Source organism: Phoca vitulina, unplaced genomic scaffold (genome assembly GCF_004348235.1).
Source record: "Phoca vitulina isolate PV1807 unplaced genomic scaffold, GSC_HSeal_1.0 scaffold42, whole genome shotgun sequence".
Taxonomy (NCBI): domain Eukaryota; kingdom Metazoa; phylum Chordata; class Mammalia; order Carnivora; family Phocidae; genus Phoca; species Phoca vitulina.
In genome coordinates, this window is record NW_022589745.1 from 15,092,938 (window position 1) to 15,115,308 (window position 22,371).

The 22,371-nt window shown below is 44.4% G+C and overlaps 1 protein-coding gene across 1 annotated transcript; it reads right to left on the bottom strand.

Annotated features, from left to right (window-relative positions):
- Window positions 1-66: 66 nt before the first annotated feature.
- MATN3 (matrilin 3) lies at window positions 67-19,994 on the bottom strand. Its single transcript, XM_032430058.1, has 8 exons — window positions 19,781-19,994; window positions 15,041-15,607; window positions 11,973-12,098; window positions 11,092-11,217; window positions 9,541-9,666; window positions 6,404-6,529; window positions 2,752-2,862; window positions 67-920 (listed from the first exon to the last, which is right to left on the bottom strand). Exons 1-8 carry the CDS (start codon window positions 19,992-19,994, stop codon window positions 865-867), a joined length of 1,452 nt encoding a protein of 483 aa, XP_032285949.1. The 3' UTR covers window positions 67-864.
- Window positions 19,995-22,371: the final 2,377 nt, after the last annotated feature.

Consider the following 22,371-nt stretch of genomic DNA (forward strand, 5'->3'; position numbering starts at 1 on the left):
AAAAAAACGAGTAGTCACAATTTAAAGGACTGTTTTCTTCTAAAAACTATAAGCTTTCAAGCTGAAAAAAAATACATATACCAAATATGTAAGTGAAAAAAAGTTAGGCTTAAACTTTAAAACTTTAAAGAGACATTAGGTTTGTTGTTACTTGTTAGAGCAATATTTATAAATATATAATTTTATTGATTGGATCCTAAAGTGAAAGAGTAAAGATAATGTAGGATTTTTTTTATCCTTAGTAAAAAGTTATAACACTCTTAATTCAAAACTAAAGTCTTTAGTTATGGGTTTCTTATAATATTTCATGTAGTGTTCACTTGATCTAGCTATGCGTGTTACAATCCCCTGATCACAGCTTCAGTAATACTCCAACAAAAACTGAGCAAAAACAAAGCGTTAAAGAAACAGTTCTAAATTATATTCACCTCAGTTTAATTATATGAACTTTTTTATGTGTAAATACTTTGTATAATTCACACTCAATAAGACTGGTTTATACTATAAATACTATCAAGAGATAATAGATCAAAAGTTCCCATTGTAAGAATGGTTATCTTACTAATATAAACATTTAAACATTAAATGGCTCAATTGGTAAATAAAGAAATACTAAACTTTTCATTCTATTTCCTACGAATCATTTCACAGTCATAGCTTAGAGACACTAAAGTTTGCTCTTAAAGATGTGAACGTATTTATTTCCTTAAAAAAACAATACTGATTCTCCAGAAGATCCTCATACTACTTATCCAGTAATATCCAAGCATTTGCAATGGCAAATTATTAGCAGGAACACTGAAGTATGCAAAAATATTAAATACACCAAGCCCTCCGTATTTCCAGGTGAAAAATCTGAGTAATTCAGTGATGTATTTGTCCATATTCATCTGCTTGCAACTTCCCCAAAATGTCATCAAGTGGCTAGTTGTTAAGGCCAACGCCTTTTATTTTTAGACATCACAAAACACAAACACACTTTCAAACACTTCAATACAAGATAAAATAAAATAATTACATTCTATTGTCAATAAAGAAAAAGTGAAATTGTTTCTCATCAAAACTCTAAAAGTCAGAAATTCTGTTCTTTAGAGAGCATGTTATAAAGCAGTGGTCTTCAGAGATGATACAGAGCAGTTGTCTTCAAACATTTTTGCTCCTGTCCCCTAAAATAATTTTGACAAGTGATGTCTGTGCATATTTAAATTATATGAAAATTTTCATCATAAGTTTTAGTTACAAAATATGCAATTTCTGCCATATCATAAGTATTGGTTTTTTATAAATAAAATCTAGGGGCGCCTGGGTAGCTCAGTCAGTTAAGCGTCTGACTCTGTTTCCGCTTGGGTCACGATCTCATGGGTCCTGAGATCCAGCCCTGTGTTGGGCTCTGCGCTCAGCGGGGAGTCTGCTCCCCCTCTCCATTTCCCTCTGCCCCTCCCCACCACTCCTGCTGTCCCTCTCTCTCTCTGAAATAAATAAATCTTTAAAAAAAATTTTTTTAATTAAAAAATAAGATCTAAATTAGTCTTTCAAATATATCCTATATATTAATGCCATACTGAATGGATACCTACTATCTGTCTTTTAAAATCAAATATTTAAAATAAAGGAATTTGTATTTCCTTGTATTTGTATTTCCTTTCTGCTTTCTCCACAGAAGTTTGTTCTACTTTGAATCTTGAAAATCTTTTCTTGATCACCAAGACTTCTTTGAGGTAAATTTATACAAACAACAAGCACATATACATTTATATTGAAACTACCTTTAAATTAATTTTCTTTGACCATAAGGCCCACAGTTTTTTTAATCATCTGGAATGAGTTATCATTACAACTATTATGAGCACATAATTGATCAAACAATAAATAAATTATAAATGTTGACATAAAATTATTAAAAATAAAAGGCAAAATTTAACTGGGGGATGGAAATGAATGAATGAATGAAATGAATGAAATAAATTGGGGGAGTTTATGAAGCTTGATTAGAAAACTGTTGAACTGTCCTTTTGTTTGGCTCTCTGGAGATTTTACTTTTCCAAGAAATTCACCTTAGAAGATTCAGGTTAGATAAGAGGTATGCCTTCCTTGTGTAAAGTTAGGAGAATGGCAATATGAAGTAAGAGATGGGAACAGAGAATGCCAGCTGACCCCCTGTAACACTTTTGGTAGGTCAATTTAAGGATTTGAAAATGGATTTTTGTAAAACTTTTTGTGCCCCCCCCCAATTTGAATACCACTCCTCTAAGATACCTAGAGACAGTGTTGTTAACTTGATCTAAGAAAAAGTACTTTTCCTGAATTACTCCTTTAGTTACAGAACTGATTTCGAAAGTTCCTTAGATGGTACCATGTTACATTGTGAAATCTGCTTTTGACCAGTTGTCTAGAGCTATCACCTCACTCATCAGCTAACTCCTTCCGTCCATCTACAGATTCTAAACTAAGAAAGCCCATATTAAGGAATCATAGCATAATAGCTCCATCTGTTAATAACACAGCATATACTGCTATGGAAAAGCACTAGAGAAAGAAATAGTTAGGCAGCTTTTAGCATGTAAATATTAAATGGGCAAAACAGTCTATTAAAACGTTTTAAAAGAACTCTAAAAAAATAAACACTGTATTACTATTGCTCATCTTAAAACGTAATGAATAGGGCCCTTATCCTGTGGAATGTCCTAAAATCTTTGGCTCAATTATACTACCTGGGGTGGCTTAAAGCAGAAAACCTTCCAGAAAGGATATGTTTGGCATTCAGTCTCTGCAGATAGGAGTTGACCCTATCCTGGAATGCCAGTGCAGCTTCACATCCACAAGCATCTTCTGTGGAGATGAGTCTTCGTGCTTCTTCAATGGCTGACGACGACAGTACATAAAATGTTATAGCTAATTAGAAACCATAGCAAATCAGGAAATCTGTAATTCAATCCTTCCATTTTTAAGACTTACCTAAATGCATTTTCCAGGAGGTAAAAGGATATAAGAGCACACAGAAAGAGGAGAAAATACTTTGAAATATTAATGTCACAGAAGAAATTGAATTTTGGGAAACATTTACAATCATCAAACCTGAGTGTTGATTATCTGAGAGTTCATTATATTCTCTATACTTTGTAACTATTGGAAACTTTCTATGATCTAAGGTAAATTTTTAAAAAGTTGATGTAGGGGGAAGCCAAGAATGCAGAGCTAAGATAATTAATCTTATTATGATACTGTGTCCTCATTAAGAAATGAAAATAAGGAAAAGAATTCTCTCTTTGGCCAAAATATTTCAAGAATTAAAATTAGATAATTCCTGATTTCTTATACAGACTATTATTCTAGTGAATGGTCTGAATTAAGAGTTCTAGTTCTTACCCATAAATACTTTGGAAGTAAAAATTTAGGTTTGTATCAGCATTTAAGCAAAGAACCTGGGAGAATGATAATGCTAACTCCTAGTTCTTTCTGAAATACAGTGAAGCAGCTATTCCTACTCACTATCATAGCCCCTAAAGTTGCCTAATAGAAATAAGAGTAACTTCCCAGATCTGAAAACTGATGTATAATCTTCCATTGAGCAGTACCATCACCTGAGGACAGAGAATGGTCTTTTGCCTCCTATGTCTTCTCCCACATTCTACAAAGATAGGATATAGAGCTAACATGACCATAAATATAATCTATCTACCTGTCCAAATCCTCTTGACTTTTAGGGACAGCCAGCCCAAATCAGTCAGTCAGTAAGCCAGAAAGTATCTCCTGAAATTAAGTACATGCCCATCATTCTTATACAGAGCATATAATTGGCACTCAAGATGCTTTTCCAGTGTATCTTGCCTGATGAACTATAAGTTCTGTGAGGGCAAGGGCTCAGTAGGATAGTCTATTTAAAACGCTCCCAGAAAATTTTAAAACTGGGATGCAGCACAATTGAAAGATGAGAGATGGACCCATTCACAATAGCATCAAAAAGAATAAAATATTTAAGATTACATTTAACAAAAGAAGTGCAAGACTTGTACACTACAAACTACAAAACATTGGTATGTCTCCAGTTCCTTCCTCAAGACCTGACAGAGTACTAGATATATAAGAGTAGCTCCATGAATACTTGCTGAGCAGAGAAGTAAATGGCTAGGCAAATGAGGTCAGGATCTAACCCATCATAAATGAGGCTGGAATCCCTGTCTTCCAGGAGAAGAAATAATGCCCAAGACTGATATTTTTGAGGATTAAACCCCTAGATAGGGTAACAGTACCCTGACATATTCAAATTCTACAAGCTATTCCCTATTATCTTCACCCTCCCCAAGAAGCGGATCCATACTTTACTTCAGCTGAAGAAGTATCTACTGAGTGTCAGGTACTATGGAAGATGCTAGGAATACAGACAACATCTACTACCCTCAGGGGTTGGAGTTTACTGTCTACAGGAGCATAAACACACAAGTCTCAAACTCTGACTTTTCTCCCCAAATCTGCTTCACTCTCAGTCTTCCTCACCTCAACGAAGATTTCAGACTTCAGGCTCAAGTCTGAAATAGGAAGGTCACCCTCATTCCTCTCCTGCCCTATTCCCCACATCCCGTTTATCACCAAATCCTGGTCATTCTGCCTCAGAAAGGTATCTGGAATCAGCTTGCTTCTGTCACCACCGCTACCCTCCTCACCCAACTTGGGACCACTGCAACAGCCTCGGGCTGGTCCCGGCCCTCTGCTCTTCGTCCCCTCCGATCCACATAGCAGCAGGATCATGCCGCTCCGCTCCTTAAAACTCTCCAGTGACTTCCCATTTTCCGTAGAACAAAATATAAACTCCTTCCCCTCACCCCAGAAGACCAGCATGACTCGGCCCCTGCCTCCGTCTCCAAAGTGACACCACACTTCCCTGGCTGGGGGTGCTTCCCTCACACTGGCTGCCTCTCCCCACCTCTCCCCCTAAAGCCACCATGCGGGCCTTGGCATCACTCTCCCTCCTTCCACCAGCACCCCAATCCCAACCTAACTACCGCTGATCCTCGGGTCTCAGATGTCACTTCCTCAGAGAGACCCTCCCAATCTGAAGTAGGTCCCCCAACCCCCATGGTCTCAGGACCCTATTCTTTTCTCACGGCTCTTCTTTATAAATTGCTATTTCCTTGTCTCTTCCCCTTAGACTGTTACCAAAGACCATACGCGTTCTGTTCACGATTATATACCTAGTGCCTAGAACACAGCAGGTGCTCTGTTGACCGAATGGACGATGGAATGGTTGAAGGAGCACACAAGTAACCCCAACACAAGGCGTCCTGGGCTGAAAGAGGACCGAGCTCAATGGAATGAAAAGGGAAAAACTCTGGTAGAGGGGGTAAAATTGAACTAGGCCTGGGAATTAGAGAAACAAACATACCAACACTATTGTGTAGTATTTGATTCACACAAAGCAATTTAGAGAACACTTAGGCAAGTGGTGAAGCATAATGAAAATAAACACTAATAAAGCTACTGCACAACTCAAGAATTAAAATATCATGAATACTGTTGCAGACATCATTTCAGTAAAAAATATAAATAAACACGAGAAGATATTTGCCACACATAAAACAACAAAGACTTTATATCCAGAAATGCGAAGAGTTCCTTTGTATCCATAAGAAAAATACAAATAACCCAAGCGAAAAGTAAGGGCATACACAGCCTTTCCCAATAAAAACCTCAAATGACCAATAAATACAGGAAGTAGCCAGGAAATAAAAAAATAAAGACCAGAGGGAGATGCTTTTTTGCCCCTGCTAGATTGGCAAAAACTTAATCCAACAAAACCAAATGTTGGCAAGGGTGTGGTTCTTGGATTTTGACAAGCGAAAGTGGTGAAGGAAGGGGGTCCCAGCCAAGGGTGGAAACGGGCAGGGCATGTTCCTGGAGTATCCAGGTGTCCACGTGGTAGAGCAGAGGATGTGGAAGCAGTGAATCCGGGGGCAAAGGGGGTGACCGGGTGAAGAAGAGAGGTGACCAGGGGCAGGGACAGAAGGGAAGGGGTACAGAGTTTCAGTGTGGGATGATAAAGTTCTGCAGTTGGGGAGTGGGACGGTTGCACAACTATAGGAATGCACTTAACACCGCTGAACTAGATGCTTAAAGATGGTCAAAGTGCAAAATCGGATGTTATGTGTATCTTACCGTCACTACAACAACAACCAAAAATCCAACTTAGGAAGAGACTGTAATTAGAAAGAAAAACAAAGAGAGACGAAGGAATCCTGGGGGAGGAATGGCTGGGGGGAGACTTGCTTCATCGTGAAGACAGCTGGGAACCTCCAGAGGCCTCGGACCAGGAGAACCACTCAGAACTGTGCTTCGAGCTTAAAGAGGAAAACTTGCTCCTAGAAGATGACCCTTCCAAACAAAACGGGCTCGAAGGGACAGTCTTTACCTGAACACGTCTTCTTGTCTTCATTCAGGGTGTAGCCCGCGTAACAATCGCAGTGGTAGGCCGCGGCCCCGTCGTCCACACAAAGGTGCTGGCAACCATGCGAGCCCAGAGCACACTTGCTGCGAACTGCCCAGGAGTGGGGCAGGAAAGAAAAGAGTCCCAGGTTACAGTGACGAAGGAAACACAGATTTATGGGAGAGAAAAGCTTCGGTTTGGTCTCAACAGGTGCTGAGAATGGACCCTTCCGCAGTCAGCGACACAGCTCCCACCTTTCAGGAGAAAGCCCGTTTTCCTTTCCTACATCTCACATCCCTCCAGCCCCACCTTTTACTGCCTCCCCCCCTTTTCCTTCTCATTTCTTGCAGATATCTGGGGGTGCCTCCTCTTTTCTTCCTGCCTGCAGGACTGGGGCTGCACTGAGTCTTGATTATATTCCAGAACTTACCTTCGGCCTCTCCGGATGCCTGTTAGTGCCTCCAACATCTCCAGCTACACATGGATCATCTTCACCATCACCAAAAATAATGAATTAGTGACCCACGTGCACATGGAGCTAAGTCTGATGCTGCACATGAAGTTGACGCTGTGTTGACCAAGGGGCTGCCCTTGATGGCGGGCAGAGTGGGACAGAAAGCACCAGCCTACTCGCACATACGCACAGAGATAGTGATACTAGTGATGATGGTGAGGAGAGGTGTAGGTTTGGATAGTGGAGCATTTATTATCTGTCACAGTAAGTATATTACAAGGAGGAAGACAGTTGGCCCAAATTTGAGTGGAGAGCAAAGTGCTATGCTCATCTCATCCCATATCTAGACTGGCCCAGGATAAATAAAAACAGCAGATCTCCTTTAATAAACCCAGAAAGTCTTCCCGGGAGACACAGTTTCTTCCTCCACCATCGCACGGACCAACCGCGTTTGTCTGTCCCCCTCTAACTCTTCAGTGTCCCTCCACACTCAGGAAACTTCTATGGCTCACTATTGCCTATAAAAGAGCTTTGAGTGAAATGCAAGTCTCTACATAATTTATCCATAGAGTGTCTTTCTAACTTTAACACTGATATTCCCCTTCATTACTTAAGATTTTTCCAGCAAAATGCCAAATAATAGGGGGCACCCGGGTAGCTCAGTCAGTTGAGCGCCTAACTGTTGGTTTTGGCTCAGGTCATAATCTCAGGGTCATGGGATCCAGCTCCGCCTTGGGCTCTGCACTCAGCGTGGAGACTGCTTGAGATTTTGTCCCTTCCCCTCTCCCTCCCCCAGCCTAGCAGCTGCTCCAGCAGCTGGTCGCGCCTCCACCCCCAGCCCCAGATCTGGGGCTCCACCTTTAATCTACAAGCCTTGCTACCGCCCAGCAGGGGAAAAAGCAGGCTGTTAGAGGGACTGTGACCCATGTTATGTACCTCAGCTTCAGAACAGTATCCGTTATTACTTTAAAATATATAAATACTGCTCCGCATTGGGCTCCATAAATATATTTTTTTCTGACGCTCTAACTTCCCGCCATCTGGTCTTGCTCTTCTACCTGTGCTATCCTGTGCTGTACGACCATGCATGGCAACCATGAAACATGATGGCTTGACATGTGACAGCATGTGTAACCACAACAGAGCAAGTGCCCGGGTTCAAATCCGCGCTCTGCGACTCACTAGCTGTGTGACCGTGGGCAAGTTACTTAACCTGTCTGGGCCTCAGCTTCCTCATAAAGTTGCTGTGAGCAACAATAAATGTGTGACTGTGTCTGAAATGCCTAGAACCACGTACTGCATACAGTAGGCACTGAAGAACATTGGCTATCGTGACCCGGGAGTATGGCCTGGAACAGTCTGCCTTAACTGAACATTTTCTTTGATTTTTTTTTTTTTAAATGTTCCACTTTATTCCACAATATCTATTAGTTTAAATGTAAATTTGTTTTAGTTTCCTTTTTCAAGGTCTTCAATGTCCCTGGCTGCTTAAGGTATCAAGTGGGATACCGATAACCCGTTTGAGAAGCACAGCCCTGAGGTCTCTCCACCCCAACTGACTTAGTCCTACCCCCAGAACAAACCAACACAAGCCGCTCCCCTTGGCCATCTGGCTCTGCTGTCCTCCATCTAAACCTCCACCATCCTCGAGGCCCACCTGCTGCCCTACACGCTCCGTGCCCTTCCCCAGACTTCCATAGCCCTCCATTACTGTCTGTCCCTCTCCCTGGCTAGTCTCTGCTTTCTCAGGGTGTTGGTTCTCTTTGGGCCCAGTCTGCAAATTGCTCAGAGGCAGAAAATGTGCTTCTTTACATCCCCACAGGGCTTTGCACAGTCCTGGGAACAAAATAGGTGCTCAGTCCTCTTTAATTGATTTCTTTTTTTTTTTTTAAAGGGAATTGGTCATGTGCCATTTCCCTTCGTCTCTCTTGAAAAGGTCACATAATATCTCTTCTCAAGGGACAGGAGCATATACATAAAAATCTATATAAAAAAAAGTTTGAATAGGCCAAAATTAAACATCACCTTTAGAGGCAGGAATTTCTCTCAGGAGTGTTTTTATTTTATAAATGCCATCCTGTTCTGCCAGTGAGTTTAAATCAAATTAATGAGGATTCGCCAAGTCATAAGGCTCAGATTCACAGAAGACTGATCATCTAGAAACCGTCAGGGAACAACTTACTTCAAATTTACTGGAAGATCTGTGTGGGTCTAATTCAGTCATTGACAAAGTCTCCTTTACTAAAATGATCCAGCTTTAAGATTAACGCTACAGAAAAGTTCCAGGGCAAGTTTTAATTGGAAAAAGATCAGTCCAGCCTATCACACCAAATAGTTACTCTCCAACTGACTTCCTCTAAAGTTCCCATTTGCTTTACAAGTCCCCAGTGTACAGAGCTCTAAAATTTTCCTGGATAAGGATCTTACATTTAATTAGCTTTTCTCATATCCCTCACTCCCTACCCGTTTCTGAAATGAGCTATATTCGCAAAATCAAGTGAGCTCACTGCTGTCTGAGCAATGTATGCCTTGGTCTATAAGCAGGATAGAAGGTCTAGAGCCTGATTCCTTAAAGTATCTTTAAGAACCTCTCACTGTGTGAATTGCAAGTTGGTTTCACTGCCATAGAAAGAGCCAGCTAGGAAAGAATTTGTTGAGTGGACCTTACCTGAACACGTTTTATTATCTGCATTCAGAGTATAACCCTCGTAGCATTCACAGTGATGGGACCCATCTCTGTCATTCACACAAATGTGCTGACAGCCATGTGTACCAAAGGCACATTGGTCTTGAGCTGCCAAAAAAAAAAGTCCAGGAGAAAAGAAATTAAAAGTGGAGAAGTCTTTTATTACTCATATATAGAAATCTTCTTACCTGCGGCTAGAAATATATAAGAGGCAAACCTATTGGAAACTTTCCACAGCCATCCGTACTGTAAGCTCATACTAAAAGCGGAGTTTAGCAAAATCCCACACACAGTCCTTATTCTTCTTTTTTCCCCAACTGCTTTTTCAAAATCATCCAAACTGAGTTTTTATAATCTAAGTATCTCATAAACACTAAATAAATAAACAAACAAACAAATAAATACTAAAGCATTCCTTTTAGGTTTATTGTATTTATGCTGAATCAGAGGGATACCAACAATTATGTGGCTAATTACACTAGATTCAGAAAGACATCGAATTTGAGTTTGACGAAACTGTGATTCAGCCCTCACCTGTTCTAAATGAAGAAGCTGAATCCAAAGGAGACCAGCTGACTCAGAGCAGCATCAGAACTCAAGACCTAAACTGTCACTCAATGCACTTTTCTCTAAACGGACATGATAATTTTTTTTTTTTTTGGTCTTTAAACTTTTCATTTTGAAATCATTGCAGGCATATGGAAGAGTTCCAAAAATAGTACAAAAAGTGCTGTACTTCACCCCATTTCCCCAAATGTTAACATCCCATATAACCATAGCACAATTATCAAAACCGGGAAATTAACACTGACACAATGCTATTAACTAATCCACAGATCTTAATAAAATTTTGCCATTTGTTCTACCATTAATGCCCTTTTTCTGGTCCAGAATCCAATCCAGGATCCACATTGCACTTCATTGTCACATGTCCTTAGTCCCCTCCTCTCTGGGACATTTCCTCCATCTTTGTCTTTCATGACCTTGACAGCTTTGAAAAGCCCTGGAAAATTACTTTGTAGAATGCCTCCCAGGTTGGGTTCGTTTCACGTTTCCTCATGATGCTGAATTTTTAACGAAGACAACAGAGGTGCTCCTGTGCCCTCAGGACATTGCATAGGAGGTGCATGATGTCACTGTGGGTCATTACTGGTGGAGTTCCCTCTGACCACTTGGTTGAAGTGCTGTCTGCCAGGTCTCTCCACTATGAAGGAACTGTTTATCCCGTTGTAGGTAATAAGTATGTTGTGGAGCGTTCTTTGATTTTAACTTACTAAACTGTCTTTAGCATTTGGAAAGCACCACCAGGGCTGGCTACCGAGAAGGAAATGAACAACACGCTCACATGTGGGGGCCATGAAACATTCACACCTGCTGCAACTTTGGACTTTTCTAATACGACTCAGAAATGGGAAAGGCCCAAGGGAGAAAAACCAACCAAGGGCCTTGTCAGTGTGACCTACCCCTCCAACACTGGCTAGGGAGGTATGCAGACGGGGAGGTAGCTAAAGGAGAGCCTCCTCCCCCACTTACCTGAACACGTCTTCTTGTCTTCATTCAGGGTATAACCTTCGTAGCACTCACAATGGTAAGAACCAGTTCTGTCGTTCACACAGATGTGTTCACATCCATGAGTGTTCAGAGCACACTTATCGATAGCTATCAAAAGACCATCAGGACAAATGTAAACACAAGGAAAACGTGGTAAATTAATTATGAGCCATGACACACACACACACAAACACACACACACACACACTGAAACAGGGACTGTTTGGCATAAGAGAAAGGCCACGGGACAGGAGGTTGGGAACCAATTTCTGTGCTGGCTCTTTCACTAACAGACCCCATGACATGGGTAAGTCTTCTTCCTTGCCTGGGTCTGAAGTTCATCATCTACAAAATGAGCAAGTTGAATTAAATGATCTCTAAGTTTCCTTCCTCTCAAAAACTTTTTTCGAGGATTAAAAAAAAAAAATGGACCTAGTTCCCATCTTTATTGATTGCATGTGAGTATTCATATACCAGATGCATGAGAACCTCTCTAAACTTTCTTCTGTGTCCAAATTCAATGAGCGGTTCTGGTCACAGAGACAAAGGGGCAGCTTGTATTTAATTAAGTAAAATCCAGGAAAAGTTCCAAAATCCTCAAAAGGACCAAGAGTTCTGGCCCCCTTCCTGACTAATCCATTTCCCTACTAACCCCTTTCTCGAAAACTAATTATAGGTACTATAAAGAAGCTGATTTATGTATTACCTCACTTTTCTCCAACAATTTTAGAGGAAAAACATTGACAAGCAACCGTGAACCACCCAAAAGGCGGACAGGAGAAAAGCATAAGGCCAGTCCCGAACCTGGAGAGTAGGTCCCCAGCTAAGTCCCAGTCACGCACCCTCCCCGAAGCAGGCCTCACCTGAACACGTCTTCCTATCGGCATTCAAGGAGTACCCTTGGCTACACTCACAGTGGTGCTTGCCTTCCCCGTCACTGATACACACGTGCTGGCACTGGTGCGTGCCAAGGGCACACGGGTCCGAAGCTGCACACCGGAAGTGTAAAATCGTCAGTATCGACACATAAGAAACATTCCAGATACTTCCTTCCCTGTCAAAAAGACACCGCCCTCTGGTTCCTTTTCAATGAGGTTCGCTATAAAAACTATTTGTTTTCTGCCTCTACCTTATTGGAAATACCACTCTTACACGAATAATGATACTAATTTAAAATTACAAATTTCATTTCAGCTTTCTCAAAGAGAAAGGAAATTCTGAATTTGGAGCTGAAGCCAAACACTTACGTGGGTCAGACAACTTGATATTTTATTCAATGTATCCACCTAGCGCAGGAAAAAGACCTTTTACTTCCCAACTGCAAGAAGCGGGGAGAACTACAATGTACCCCTGGAAGGTCTATGAGCTAGTTGTCCTGTTGCCGCCAGAATCTGCTTTCCAAGAGCTCTGTAGTCTGTGTCAAAAAAGAATTCACACACAGGCATGTCTCTCGGCCTGGAACTCACTCGCTCTTGGGCGGCAATACATATTTGAACGTGCAAATGGTGGAGGGCAAGGCAGGTAACTGCCTTCTGAATGAGCAGCATGGGTGCGTGAGCCTACACGTACACCAACGCAACTTCAGGGCCTCTGGTGTCCGCAAGGAGAATGGACTCACAGGATGGATGCAAGCAGGGAAAAAGAAAAGAAGAACAGAATAAACAAGATCACGTCAGCTAAGCCGCATCCCCATCTTTTCACTCCTGGAGGTGTTTATACCTTGTTGGATTTTTTTCCTAGTGACATGTTGTGAAAGAAGAATCAATGAATTTAGTTATTTCTGAGAAACCAAGGAGGCCTGTTGGAGGAGGCTGGCACCCCTGGGCAGGTAACCCAGCCCCGACTGCTCTGGCAACAGGTCAAGGCTAATATTTTCCCAAGAAGGGCCTTTTCATGGAATGATCTTTCCAACCCATTGACTACAACAAGCTGCCCCTCAGTCTTTTTTCCACAGAGAGGACATTTTCCCCCCAGAACAAGCAGGTCTTTTGTACCAGAAGGGAAAGATTGCCACTCACCACTTGCTACTTTACGGCCTTCAAGGCCAACCCCAGGTGCTAGCTTGGAGACCAACCCTGCCACAGACCAGCGTCTTTACGGAAAAGCTCTCACCCGCAAGCACAGGGGGTTTTCCTGGGAGAAAGAAAGCCATGTTCTTTTGAGAAACCAATGAACGCCAAGTAGATGCCACCAAAGCCAAGGGCAGCTTGTGAAGGCCCAGTGTCCTGGGACAGGAAAGACAAGGGGCCACCAGCCAGGTCTGGCTGAGTTGAGGCCAAACTTTGCTCCAGACCAAGACTTCATCTCCCATTTCCTGACAACTGGGGTGACTGCCGAGTTCCACATTAATTTCAATGTAAAGTCGCCTTGAAATTCGCAATTGTAATTACTGATTCACTTGTTTCTCGTCACCACCTCCAGACTATTGCTTGACAGGAGGGAGGGAATACCTTTATCTTTGTATCATCAGGGATCAATTAATGCATATCGAATAAAGAGGTGGGGAATAGGTTACACAGCAAAAGGTATCTAGAACATTTTAAAATTCACCTGAACTAAAAATTTGCCCACACCTGTTTGGATAATTCCACAGAGGGCTTTGAAAGATTATATCTCTAAATGATTAAAAAAATAATAAAGCATGAATATGGGTAGATAGAAAGACAGAACATAGATAGATGGATACAAAGAAAAAAAGAAACTTGGGCACCTAGGTGGCTCAGTCAGTTAAGCATCTGCCTTTGGCTCAGGTCACGATCCCAGGGTCCTGAGATCAAGCCCTGCATCAGGCTCCCTGCCCAGCAGGGAGTCTGCTCCTCCCTCTGCCCCTCCACCACCCCCACCCAGCTTGTGCTTGCTCGCGCACTCTCTCTCTCTCAAATAAATAAATAAAATCTTTAAAAAAAAAAAAAAGAGGGGGCACCTGGGTGGCTCAGTCATTAAGCATCTGCCTTCGACTCGGGTCATGATCCCAGAGTCCTGGGGTCGAGCCCTACATCGGGCTCCCTGCTCAGCGGGAAGCCTGCTTCTCCCTCTCCCACTCCCCCTGCTCATGTTCCCTCTCTCGCTGTCTCTCTCTCTGTCAAATAAATATGCAAAAATATTTTTAAAAAAAAAACTTAAAAAAGTATGAGTCTTACATATTCATAATTCTGATCAGTGACTAAGAATAAAGCCCCGCCTTAAATGGATTCATATTCATGGATTTGACTGATTCATGCTACAAATTCCAATTAAATTAGCATGCTCATATTCAAACTCTATCCTAAACGAAAAAAGACAGAAGGACAGTAACAATCTTTTTTTTTTTTTAATCTGCTTCTTGCTATCTCACAAGTGAACTGAAATCCCAATCCCTCCCCCTGTTCTTAATCCTGTCCCTCCACAAAGAATAATCAGAGGAAGAGCAGAATCTGAAAACTAGAGGATCTAGAGAATAAGCAAAACCCTGACTGACAGTTACACTGGAAAGCCCCCGGATCCTTCCATGGGCAGACAGATGCTGCTGCCCGTCTTCTGCAGGAAAACAAACAGAGTTCTGTTAAAGCCAGAGATGGTAAAGCTAAAGAAAATATCTGGGAAAAATGGAGTTGTGGGCAGATGGGAGAAAAGAGGTGTCTTGAGGTGTTGTGTTTTTTTTTTTTTTCCTGACCCCATCAGGGAACAGCAGGATCATTTATCCTGGATATTTCCAGACCTTCACATTTCTAATGCAAACATGAAGATTTTTATGAGCAAACCAAGTTATATATAAAGCAACTCTATATTCCTAAACCAACAAAGTGTGTTTAAGTTGGTAAAAAACTCAAGAAAAGCACTGCTTATATTTCAGTTTTCCATAAAGTTTCTACAAAAAAAAAAAAAAAAAAGAATAACTCTCTTTCTTTGGATATACAATATCTGAATATTCTAGTTGGGAGCAAAGACTTACCGCAAAAGGTCTCCTGGAATCTAGAGGAAAGTTTCTCAATGACCCCATAGGTCTCCACGTAGAAAACGTGTTCATCTAGGGGCTCACTGGCAATCATCTTGAGGGACTCCATGTCGGCCCGGTCCACACCCACGGCATAGAGCTCAATACCAGATGCCCGGGCCCGAGCCGCCACATCATTCACCTGGTCCTGGGGCCTCCCGTCTGTCACGATGATGGCCACCTTAGGGATGTTGGAAGTGGGCCCCCGAGCACCTGCCTCCACTGTGAAGGCCTCATCCATCGCTGTCTGGATAGCCAGGCCTGACATGGTGCCTGTTGACAAGGGGGTGATCCGGGCCACGGCCCGTTTCAGGGACTGCTTATCTGAGTGGGTCTGGAGGTGGAACTCAATCTTCACAGTGCTGGCATAGTTCACCACTGCCACCCGTGTGTCCGCCGCCCCAATGTCCAGAGTGTCAATTATCTGGGAGACAAAGGTTTTCACCTTGGTGAACTCCAGGGGCCGCACACTGCGAGAACTATCGATGATAAACACCAAATCCAAGGGCCTGCTCTTGCAAACACCTGCAAAGTAGGGTGTGGGGAATGGGCACGGCTGAGCAAGGATGGGAGCCCAATCAGAAATGGGGCAATCCTCACACCCAGAGAGCCCTGGGGTTGGAGGGCCCCTGTCTGCTATCTTCCCCCAAGACCATCCTCCCTTTAGATGCTGAAAGCACTAAGGTCCTTCCGAATTCCCTAGTGAGAATTCACACAGAGGGGTGAAGTTTCTCCAAATATCTCACCTACAGGCTGGCTGAACCCCAAACTTTCACCTAGAACCTCATCCCTCTGCTTCAGGTATTGCTCCCAAGGCTCCTCTTGACTCCCAGGAATGAATGGTTTCCAGACCTTTCTTGGGCACCTCAGCCATGGGACAATGGAACAGTGGCAATGGGACAGTGGCCCTGAACAGTGTGAAAGGTAAACTCGGGACAGCCTCGGTGCCCTGCCCAGGCTTCACAGACACCTCAGGCAATGGCAGAGTTAGAGGCAAGCACACTGGTGCTTTTCTGGAAGCTTCCTTCTTCTATTCCCTCACCAACGGGGTAAAAACTGCACGCAGAGTAGCCCTAAGTGCTCCTTCCTTCTCATCATTCAGCAGGTTTAGTGAACTTTGGGACCCCGAGAGCCTGAGATACTTAAAAGTGAGAAGAGGAATGACAATCTGATCTACATCTGTTGTGCTTCCAATTCTGTCCGTGTGTCTGGTTTTCAGGAGCAGAGATGTCCACTGGTATCTACCCTCCACCTCCACCAAACTCTCGCAGTCACCCCTTTCATTTTTTTCATTCACCAGATACTTTTGTGGGGACCTACCATGTATTTAGCCCTGGGGCTACAAAAGCAAAGAAGCTTGTATCTTTCATACTCAAAAGTACCAAGCACCGGGGCCCCTGGGTGGCACAGTAGGTTGGTTAAGACTCTGACTCTTGGTTTCGGCTCAGGTCACAATCTCAGGGGTGAGATCAAGTCCCACGTTGGCTCCATGCTCACCGCAGAGTCTGCTTGAGATTCTCTCTCCCTCTCCCTCTGTCCTTCTCTCTCTCTCTCTCTCAAATAAATAAATTAATCTTAAAAAAAAAAAGTACCAAGCACTTAGTAATAATACCACACATCTTTGGGGTTCCTGGGTGGCTCAGTCGCTTAAGGGTTTGCCTTCATGATGCCGGGGTCCTGGGATAGAGCCCTGCATCAGGTTCCTCCTGAGGGTGGGGGGGGCCTACTTTCCCCTCTCCCTCTGCCCCTCCCCCTGGCTCATGCTCTCTTGGTTTTATCCTGCTTCCTGGAGGTATTCAATTAAGAAAATAAATCATACCTTACTTTCAATAACATTTTAGAGATCATAGAGCACAAAACAAACAACCCTGTGAAGTCAGAGGTGCAGAGTTGTTCTTATACCCATTTGACAGGTGAGAAGCCTGAGGTTCTGGAAGGTGTGTGAGCCAGAAAACAGCAGGTCATGGATGGGACTCCAATTTTCCTGACTCCCAGCCTAAAGGGGCTTTTCACTGAATGGCTGCCTCTCTCTGAGGTAATATTTTCCACCACAAAAAAAATCAATATTATCTCATGGACCTAGTAAACATCCTGCTTGTTGACTTTGAGCCACCTCCCTGAAATATGCTATATGTCATGTATTTAGTTAAGTCAAAAGGAATCAAGTCTTTTTTTTTTTTTTTTAGAACAACTCCCGAATTTCATTTCATCCCTTGATTACCATGCATCAGGGGCAAGGAAGAAGAATCCTATTGAAAATCCTTCCTGGACATAGATATAGGTATTTTACATAATTGGAATAAAAGGAAAAATACATGGTGATATGAAACCCATATTTGACAATGATTTCACTAACACCCAAATCTTGTCCTAATGTCAAGGTTATGTTCTTATGGTAAATGTCCATGATTCCTTCCTTCTCACATGGAATCCTTTATGGAAGGTTACAGCGGGGTGTGGTGGGCAGAAAAAAGCCCCCTCACCCCCAAAAATGTCTATGTGCTAATCCCTGGAACCTGTAAGTATATTACTTTATATGGCAAAAAAAAAAAAAAAGACTTTGCACATGGATTAAGTTAATGATCTTGAGATGAGGAGTTTATCCTGGATTATTGGGGTGGGTCCAATGTAATTACAGAGGCCCCTAAAAGTGGAAAAGAGAGAGGCAGGAGAGGAGATCACAGTGATGAGATGTGAGAAGGACCCAACCTGCCTTTGGTGGCTTTGAAAATAGGGAAAAGGCCATGAGTCAAGGAGTGAAGGTAACCTCTACATGCTGAACCGGGCAGGGAAACAGTCTCCTCTAGATCTTTCCCAAAGGAACGCAGCCCTGCTGACACAATTTTAGCCCTTTGAGACTAGTGTTGGACTTCTGGTCTACAGAACTCTTAGATAATAAGTATGTACTGTTTGTAAGTCACTGAGTTTGTACTAATTTGTTACAGCAGCAATAGAAAACCAATACAGAGGCTCAACTCAGATGGCAGGAAATTCCGTGAGCATCTGGTTACCCCCCACTTTGGACCCCCTCTGCAACATCACTGTTTTTGAATCTCACTCCCCTTTTCTAGATAGCAGCACTTTGAGTCTCAGAAACCAAGAAAGTGAGAATCTGAATTTCCTAAAAGATTTCCATACTTACAATTTTGCTGATTTTTGATAGTCCTGCTAGAAATAAAAGCCCATAGCAAAGCGTAGCAATTTCTGGTTGCAAAAAGGAGGGAATTTGGGAAAGGGTGAAATGTGTTGTTTATTAAAGGAGTATCATTCAAGATCAGTTTGGAATACAAGTAATGCAGGGCCAGTGCTGCTTTGGGGGAACATGAACATCCCATGCAGAATCCCTCCTCCCTGTCCAGTCCCATCCCCAAGAGAGGTAGGTCAGGACCAGAGGCAAGGTTACTTTTTAAAAGAAAGACTTCCCTACACCCCCACCCTCCTCCCAGCCTGGAGCAAAGTAGGCTACCAGCTGAATTTAACCATTGAGAACCCTGGTACGCCCTGGCTCAAAGACAATGCTGTCACCATTTCAAATCCAGCCCATTGGGGCTGGTGCAGGAAAGAATCCTTTGTGCTCTTTCTCAACATTATCCAGAAAGGTGCAAAAAGGGATAGACAAAACAACCTGAGGCATGAATGAGACTGGAGACCCAGAAAATGGTTTGGTGCAGCCTCTCTTCAGCAAGACTGAAACTTTACATTTTATGTAAGCCCATTTTAAGAGGTTGGTAGATTGTAGCAGTGGAAAGATCCTTGTGTGGGATTTTGGAGCCCTGAGTTCTATTCTGAGCTCTGACACTGATTTGCTGGGTCATTTGATAAGCCTCAGTTTATATGCTTTTAGGGGTTGTGTCAGGTGATCTTCAAGCTCTGCTACTCTAGGAATCTCTGCGAGAGGAACCAACTACAGACCAAAAAGGGGAATGGAAAATTGTTCACCAAAGACCCAGTGTCTTGGGTGTTTGAGGATCTAAGAGAGTACAGGTTGGGATTGGGACCCAGTCAGTTCAAGCAGAACACCTGGTCAGGGGCAGAACAGGAGGTGGAGACCAGGACGGTTACAAGAGAGATCTGGGGCCATCCAGGGGCCCCTCAGGTGTCCTTCTTGGCCTCCCACCCCCACTCCCTCGTGTGAATTCCAGTCCCAATTCTGATCCAGATCCTAGATTGGACTGAGACAGCTTGAAGGCTGTGGCCAGGGGAGGGAAGGTCACACACTGATCTGGGGCTAAAGATGAAGTGATTTCCAGACAACTAAAGGCAGAATCTCAGGAAGGGTTTGTTCAGCTGCACCGAAAGGTAGGGCTGGCACAGAGCGCCGGGAGGCGGCCGGCGTTCCCACGGTGCCCCATCCTCCAGGCCCAAATTGCAGAGGGAAGTGGCTGGAGTTTGAGCTTCAGGCGACCCAAATTCTAGTCCTGACTATGAGTGACTTTAGGCATCTCCCTTCCCTTGTCTGGACCCGTTTCCTCACAGGATTCATCGGGGAGGGGATTTTTTCTCCTGCACCGCAGTCTGGCTCGGGCTGGGACAGACGGAACACTTGGCGGCTGCACGGGGCTTCTCCTGTTCGATGCTCCGCTTTCCCTACCACCCATCCCTCCTTCCCGACCCTCCCCACCTCCCTCCTGCCGGCTGTCCCTCCCTGGTGCCCGCTCGCGTCCCTCCCAGGCGGGGGTCCCAATCCCGGCCCGGTACCTGCGCCGCGGGCCCCGCCGCGCTGGCTGGCCCCGGAATAGGGCGCGCCGGTGGGGGCGGCCGGAGCAGGGCGGCGCCCGGGACTGCCCCCTGGGCCCCGAGCCCCCAGCCTCCGCAAGCCCGGGCGGGCCAGGGGGCCGGGGGCGGCAGGGGTCGGCGGCAGCAGCAGCAGCGGCCACAGCAGCAGGAGCAGTCCCGAGAGGTGGCGCGGCATGGCGGGCTCCGCACTCCTGCAGGGGTCGTCGTCGAAGGCTCGCTCGCTCCAGCAGCCAAGCGCTTGAGCCCGGCGCCGAGGAGGCCAATTTAAAGGTCCCGCCGCCCCGCGCCCCGCCCACTCCGCGGCCCCGCCCCGCGGCCCCGCCCACCGCCGGAGGGCGGGAGGAGCCGCCGGGCTCGGAGCCCGGGGCCCGCGGGAGCTTGTCCGCGCATTCCGGCGGCAGAAACGGAATGTCTGGGGCGAGCCGGCAGCGGCGCGGTGCCCGGAGCCCGGCCCGCGGAGGCCCCCGCCGGGCCTCGTCTGGGTGGGCTCGGCCGGGCGCCTCCTGGCCGCGCTCCGTCTCTCCCGAGACTTGTGCCCTGGCCTGCGAACCCCCCCGGCTGCAGCCCGCCGGCCGGGCGCTCTCCTCCTGCCCCGGCAGGCCTGACCCCCGGCCCCAGGCGAGGGGACCCCGGGCTCTGCCTTCCCGCTCCCGCCAGCAGTGCCTGCGGCGAGGTTTCATCTCGCTGCTCGCACTGCATTCCTTTCGCCAGCCAAGTAACCAAGTTTTGCTGTGGGCTCTCAGTAAAAGAAAAAAAAAAGCCTCACAGATTCTGGCAGCATGAATAGAAATGCTTTCATCCCAGCTTCAAACATCCGTAAACATTTGAACTTATATTACAGGAATAGAAAGTCAAATATACATTCCCCAGAGAGCCCCCCCGGCCAGCTGGAAGGACAGCCTGTACCAACAGAGGCTTCGAAGGCGCTCCCTAAATCCCGTTTCCTCTCCGGAAGAGTGACGGTGGCAGCACGGGGCTGGGGGCTACCCAGGGGACCCTCCAAGAACTGTCTACCGGGAGAAAGCATAATGGTCTACCTGTCTAAGGGAACATGGTGAATTTAGGAAAAAGAGACTGCAGCAGACTGAGGAAAGCAGGAAGGCTTCTAAAAACAGGTGAGGTTTGAGCTGGATCCTAAAACCTGACAATGAACGTGAGTTCCAACAGATCCAATCTGGTCTTCCTGCTTCCAGACTTAGTCCTCTAAAATCCACGCAGTAACCTTAAAATCACTTCTCTTCTTAAACCTTGCAACTTCGCTTCCAGGAAAATCCAAATTCCTTTTCACAGCCAACAAGGCTCATTGAGATTCAATCCCACCTCCTCTGCAGCACTGACCAACATCCAGAACTGTATTCCTGCTCTCCATGCTTCAGTCATGCTAGCCTTCCCCGTGTCCTGGAGGACGCCAAACTTGTTCCCACCTTGGTCATCAGTCATTGTAATGTCTTCATCAGAGCAGCCTTCCCTGAGGCCAGATCTTAGTTTTTCAAACTTATTTTTACCACAATCCATTATAACAACTACATTTTAGATTATGAGCCAGCAGCTACATAGATAACACATATATCCACAGAAATGATAGTTGCACGAAACAATATTAACACTTAACCACATTTGATGCTATTCTATCCACCTCCATTCAGTTCTATTTCATTTTTTTTTAAATGTGATCATGAGTACATGAGTTTGTAGTTCACTAATGTTTCCCAGTTAGCAGTTTAAAAAATTCTGTTTTAAATAGATTCTTTCCTACTGTCTCCGCCTTTCTGCTCTGTTATAGCATCCTGTGTGTTTCATTTGGGGGACTTATTCAATTTCTAATTATTCAGTTTATATTCAATTTATTTATTTTTATATCCCACCAGACTGTAGGCTCCAGAAGGGCAGAGCTGATGCCTGGCATTGTTCGGTGCTGACTTCCTGTAAATTCCCCCTTACTGCATGCAGGTCTGCAATGGGACTGAAAATTTAGGAAATGGAAGATCATAGAACAGGGCTGAAATTTAACTCTGCCTTGGCGGGATAGTAAACAGGCACGATAGACTGTAAGAAAAGAAATAACCTGGCATTACTTTATCCAAGAGCCCAAGGATGCTGAGGAAATGGTTTTGCTCAGTTTCACTTCATTGCTTGACAACAGATGGCTCTGTGCTGGGCACCGGCTCCACAGATCGCCCTTTCCTCTGGCCTCCTCTGGTGGGGAGTTGGTCCTCCTCCACCACCAGACTCCTTCTCTGAAGAAATTCAGGGGTACAAGCAACATAAAGTGTAATAGTCTGTTTCAGCGCATTTGCATGTAGGCATATGTGAAGATTAAAACTATTTATTTGGTTAGGCTAGGGAAGAAATTATAGGTAGTTTTCCCTAAAAATTCATTATAATACTACCATTTTGTTTTTACAATCCTAAAAAAAAAAAAAAATAGAAACTATTTCTTTACTGGTCAGCTCTGGCTAGGTTGGGCTATGGTAATAACGACCCTAAAATCTCAGGGGCTCCTAACAAGAGAAATGTACTTCTTGCTCTGTTATGTGTCCTTCCTAGGTTGG

Excerpts from the sequence above, each read along its gene's own strand:
- MATN3 (XM_032430058.1), bottom strand. The coding sequence starts at position 19,994 with ATGCCGCGCCACCTCTCGGGACTGCTCCTGCTGCTGTGGCCGCTGCTG. Across the intron at positions 12,099-15,040 it reads ATTCCAGGAGACCTTTTGCG|CTTCGGACCCGTGTGCCCTT; the intron begins GTAAGTCTTTGC and ends TCCGGTGTGCAG. Across the intron at positions 9,667-11,091 it reads AGACAAGAAGACGTGTTCAG|CTCAAGACCAATGTGCCTTT; the intron begins GTAAGTGGGGGA and ends TTTTTTTGGCAG.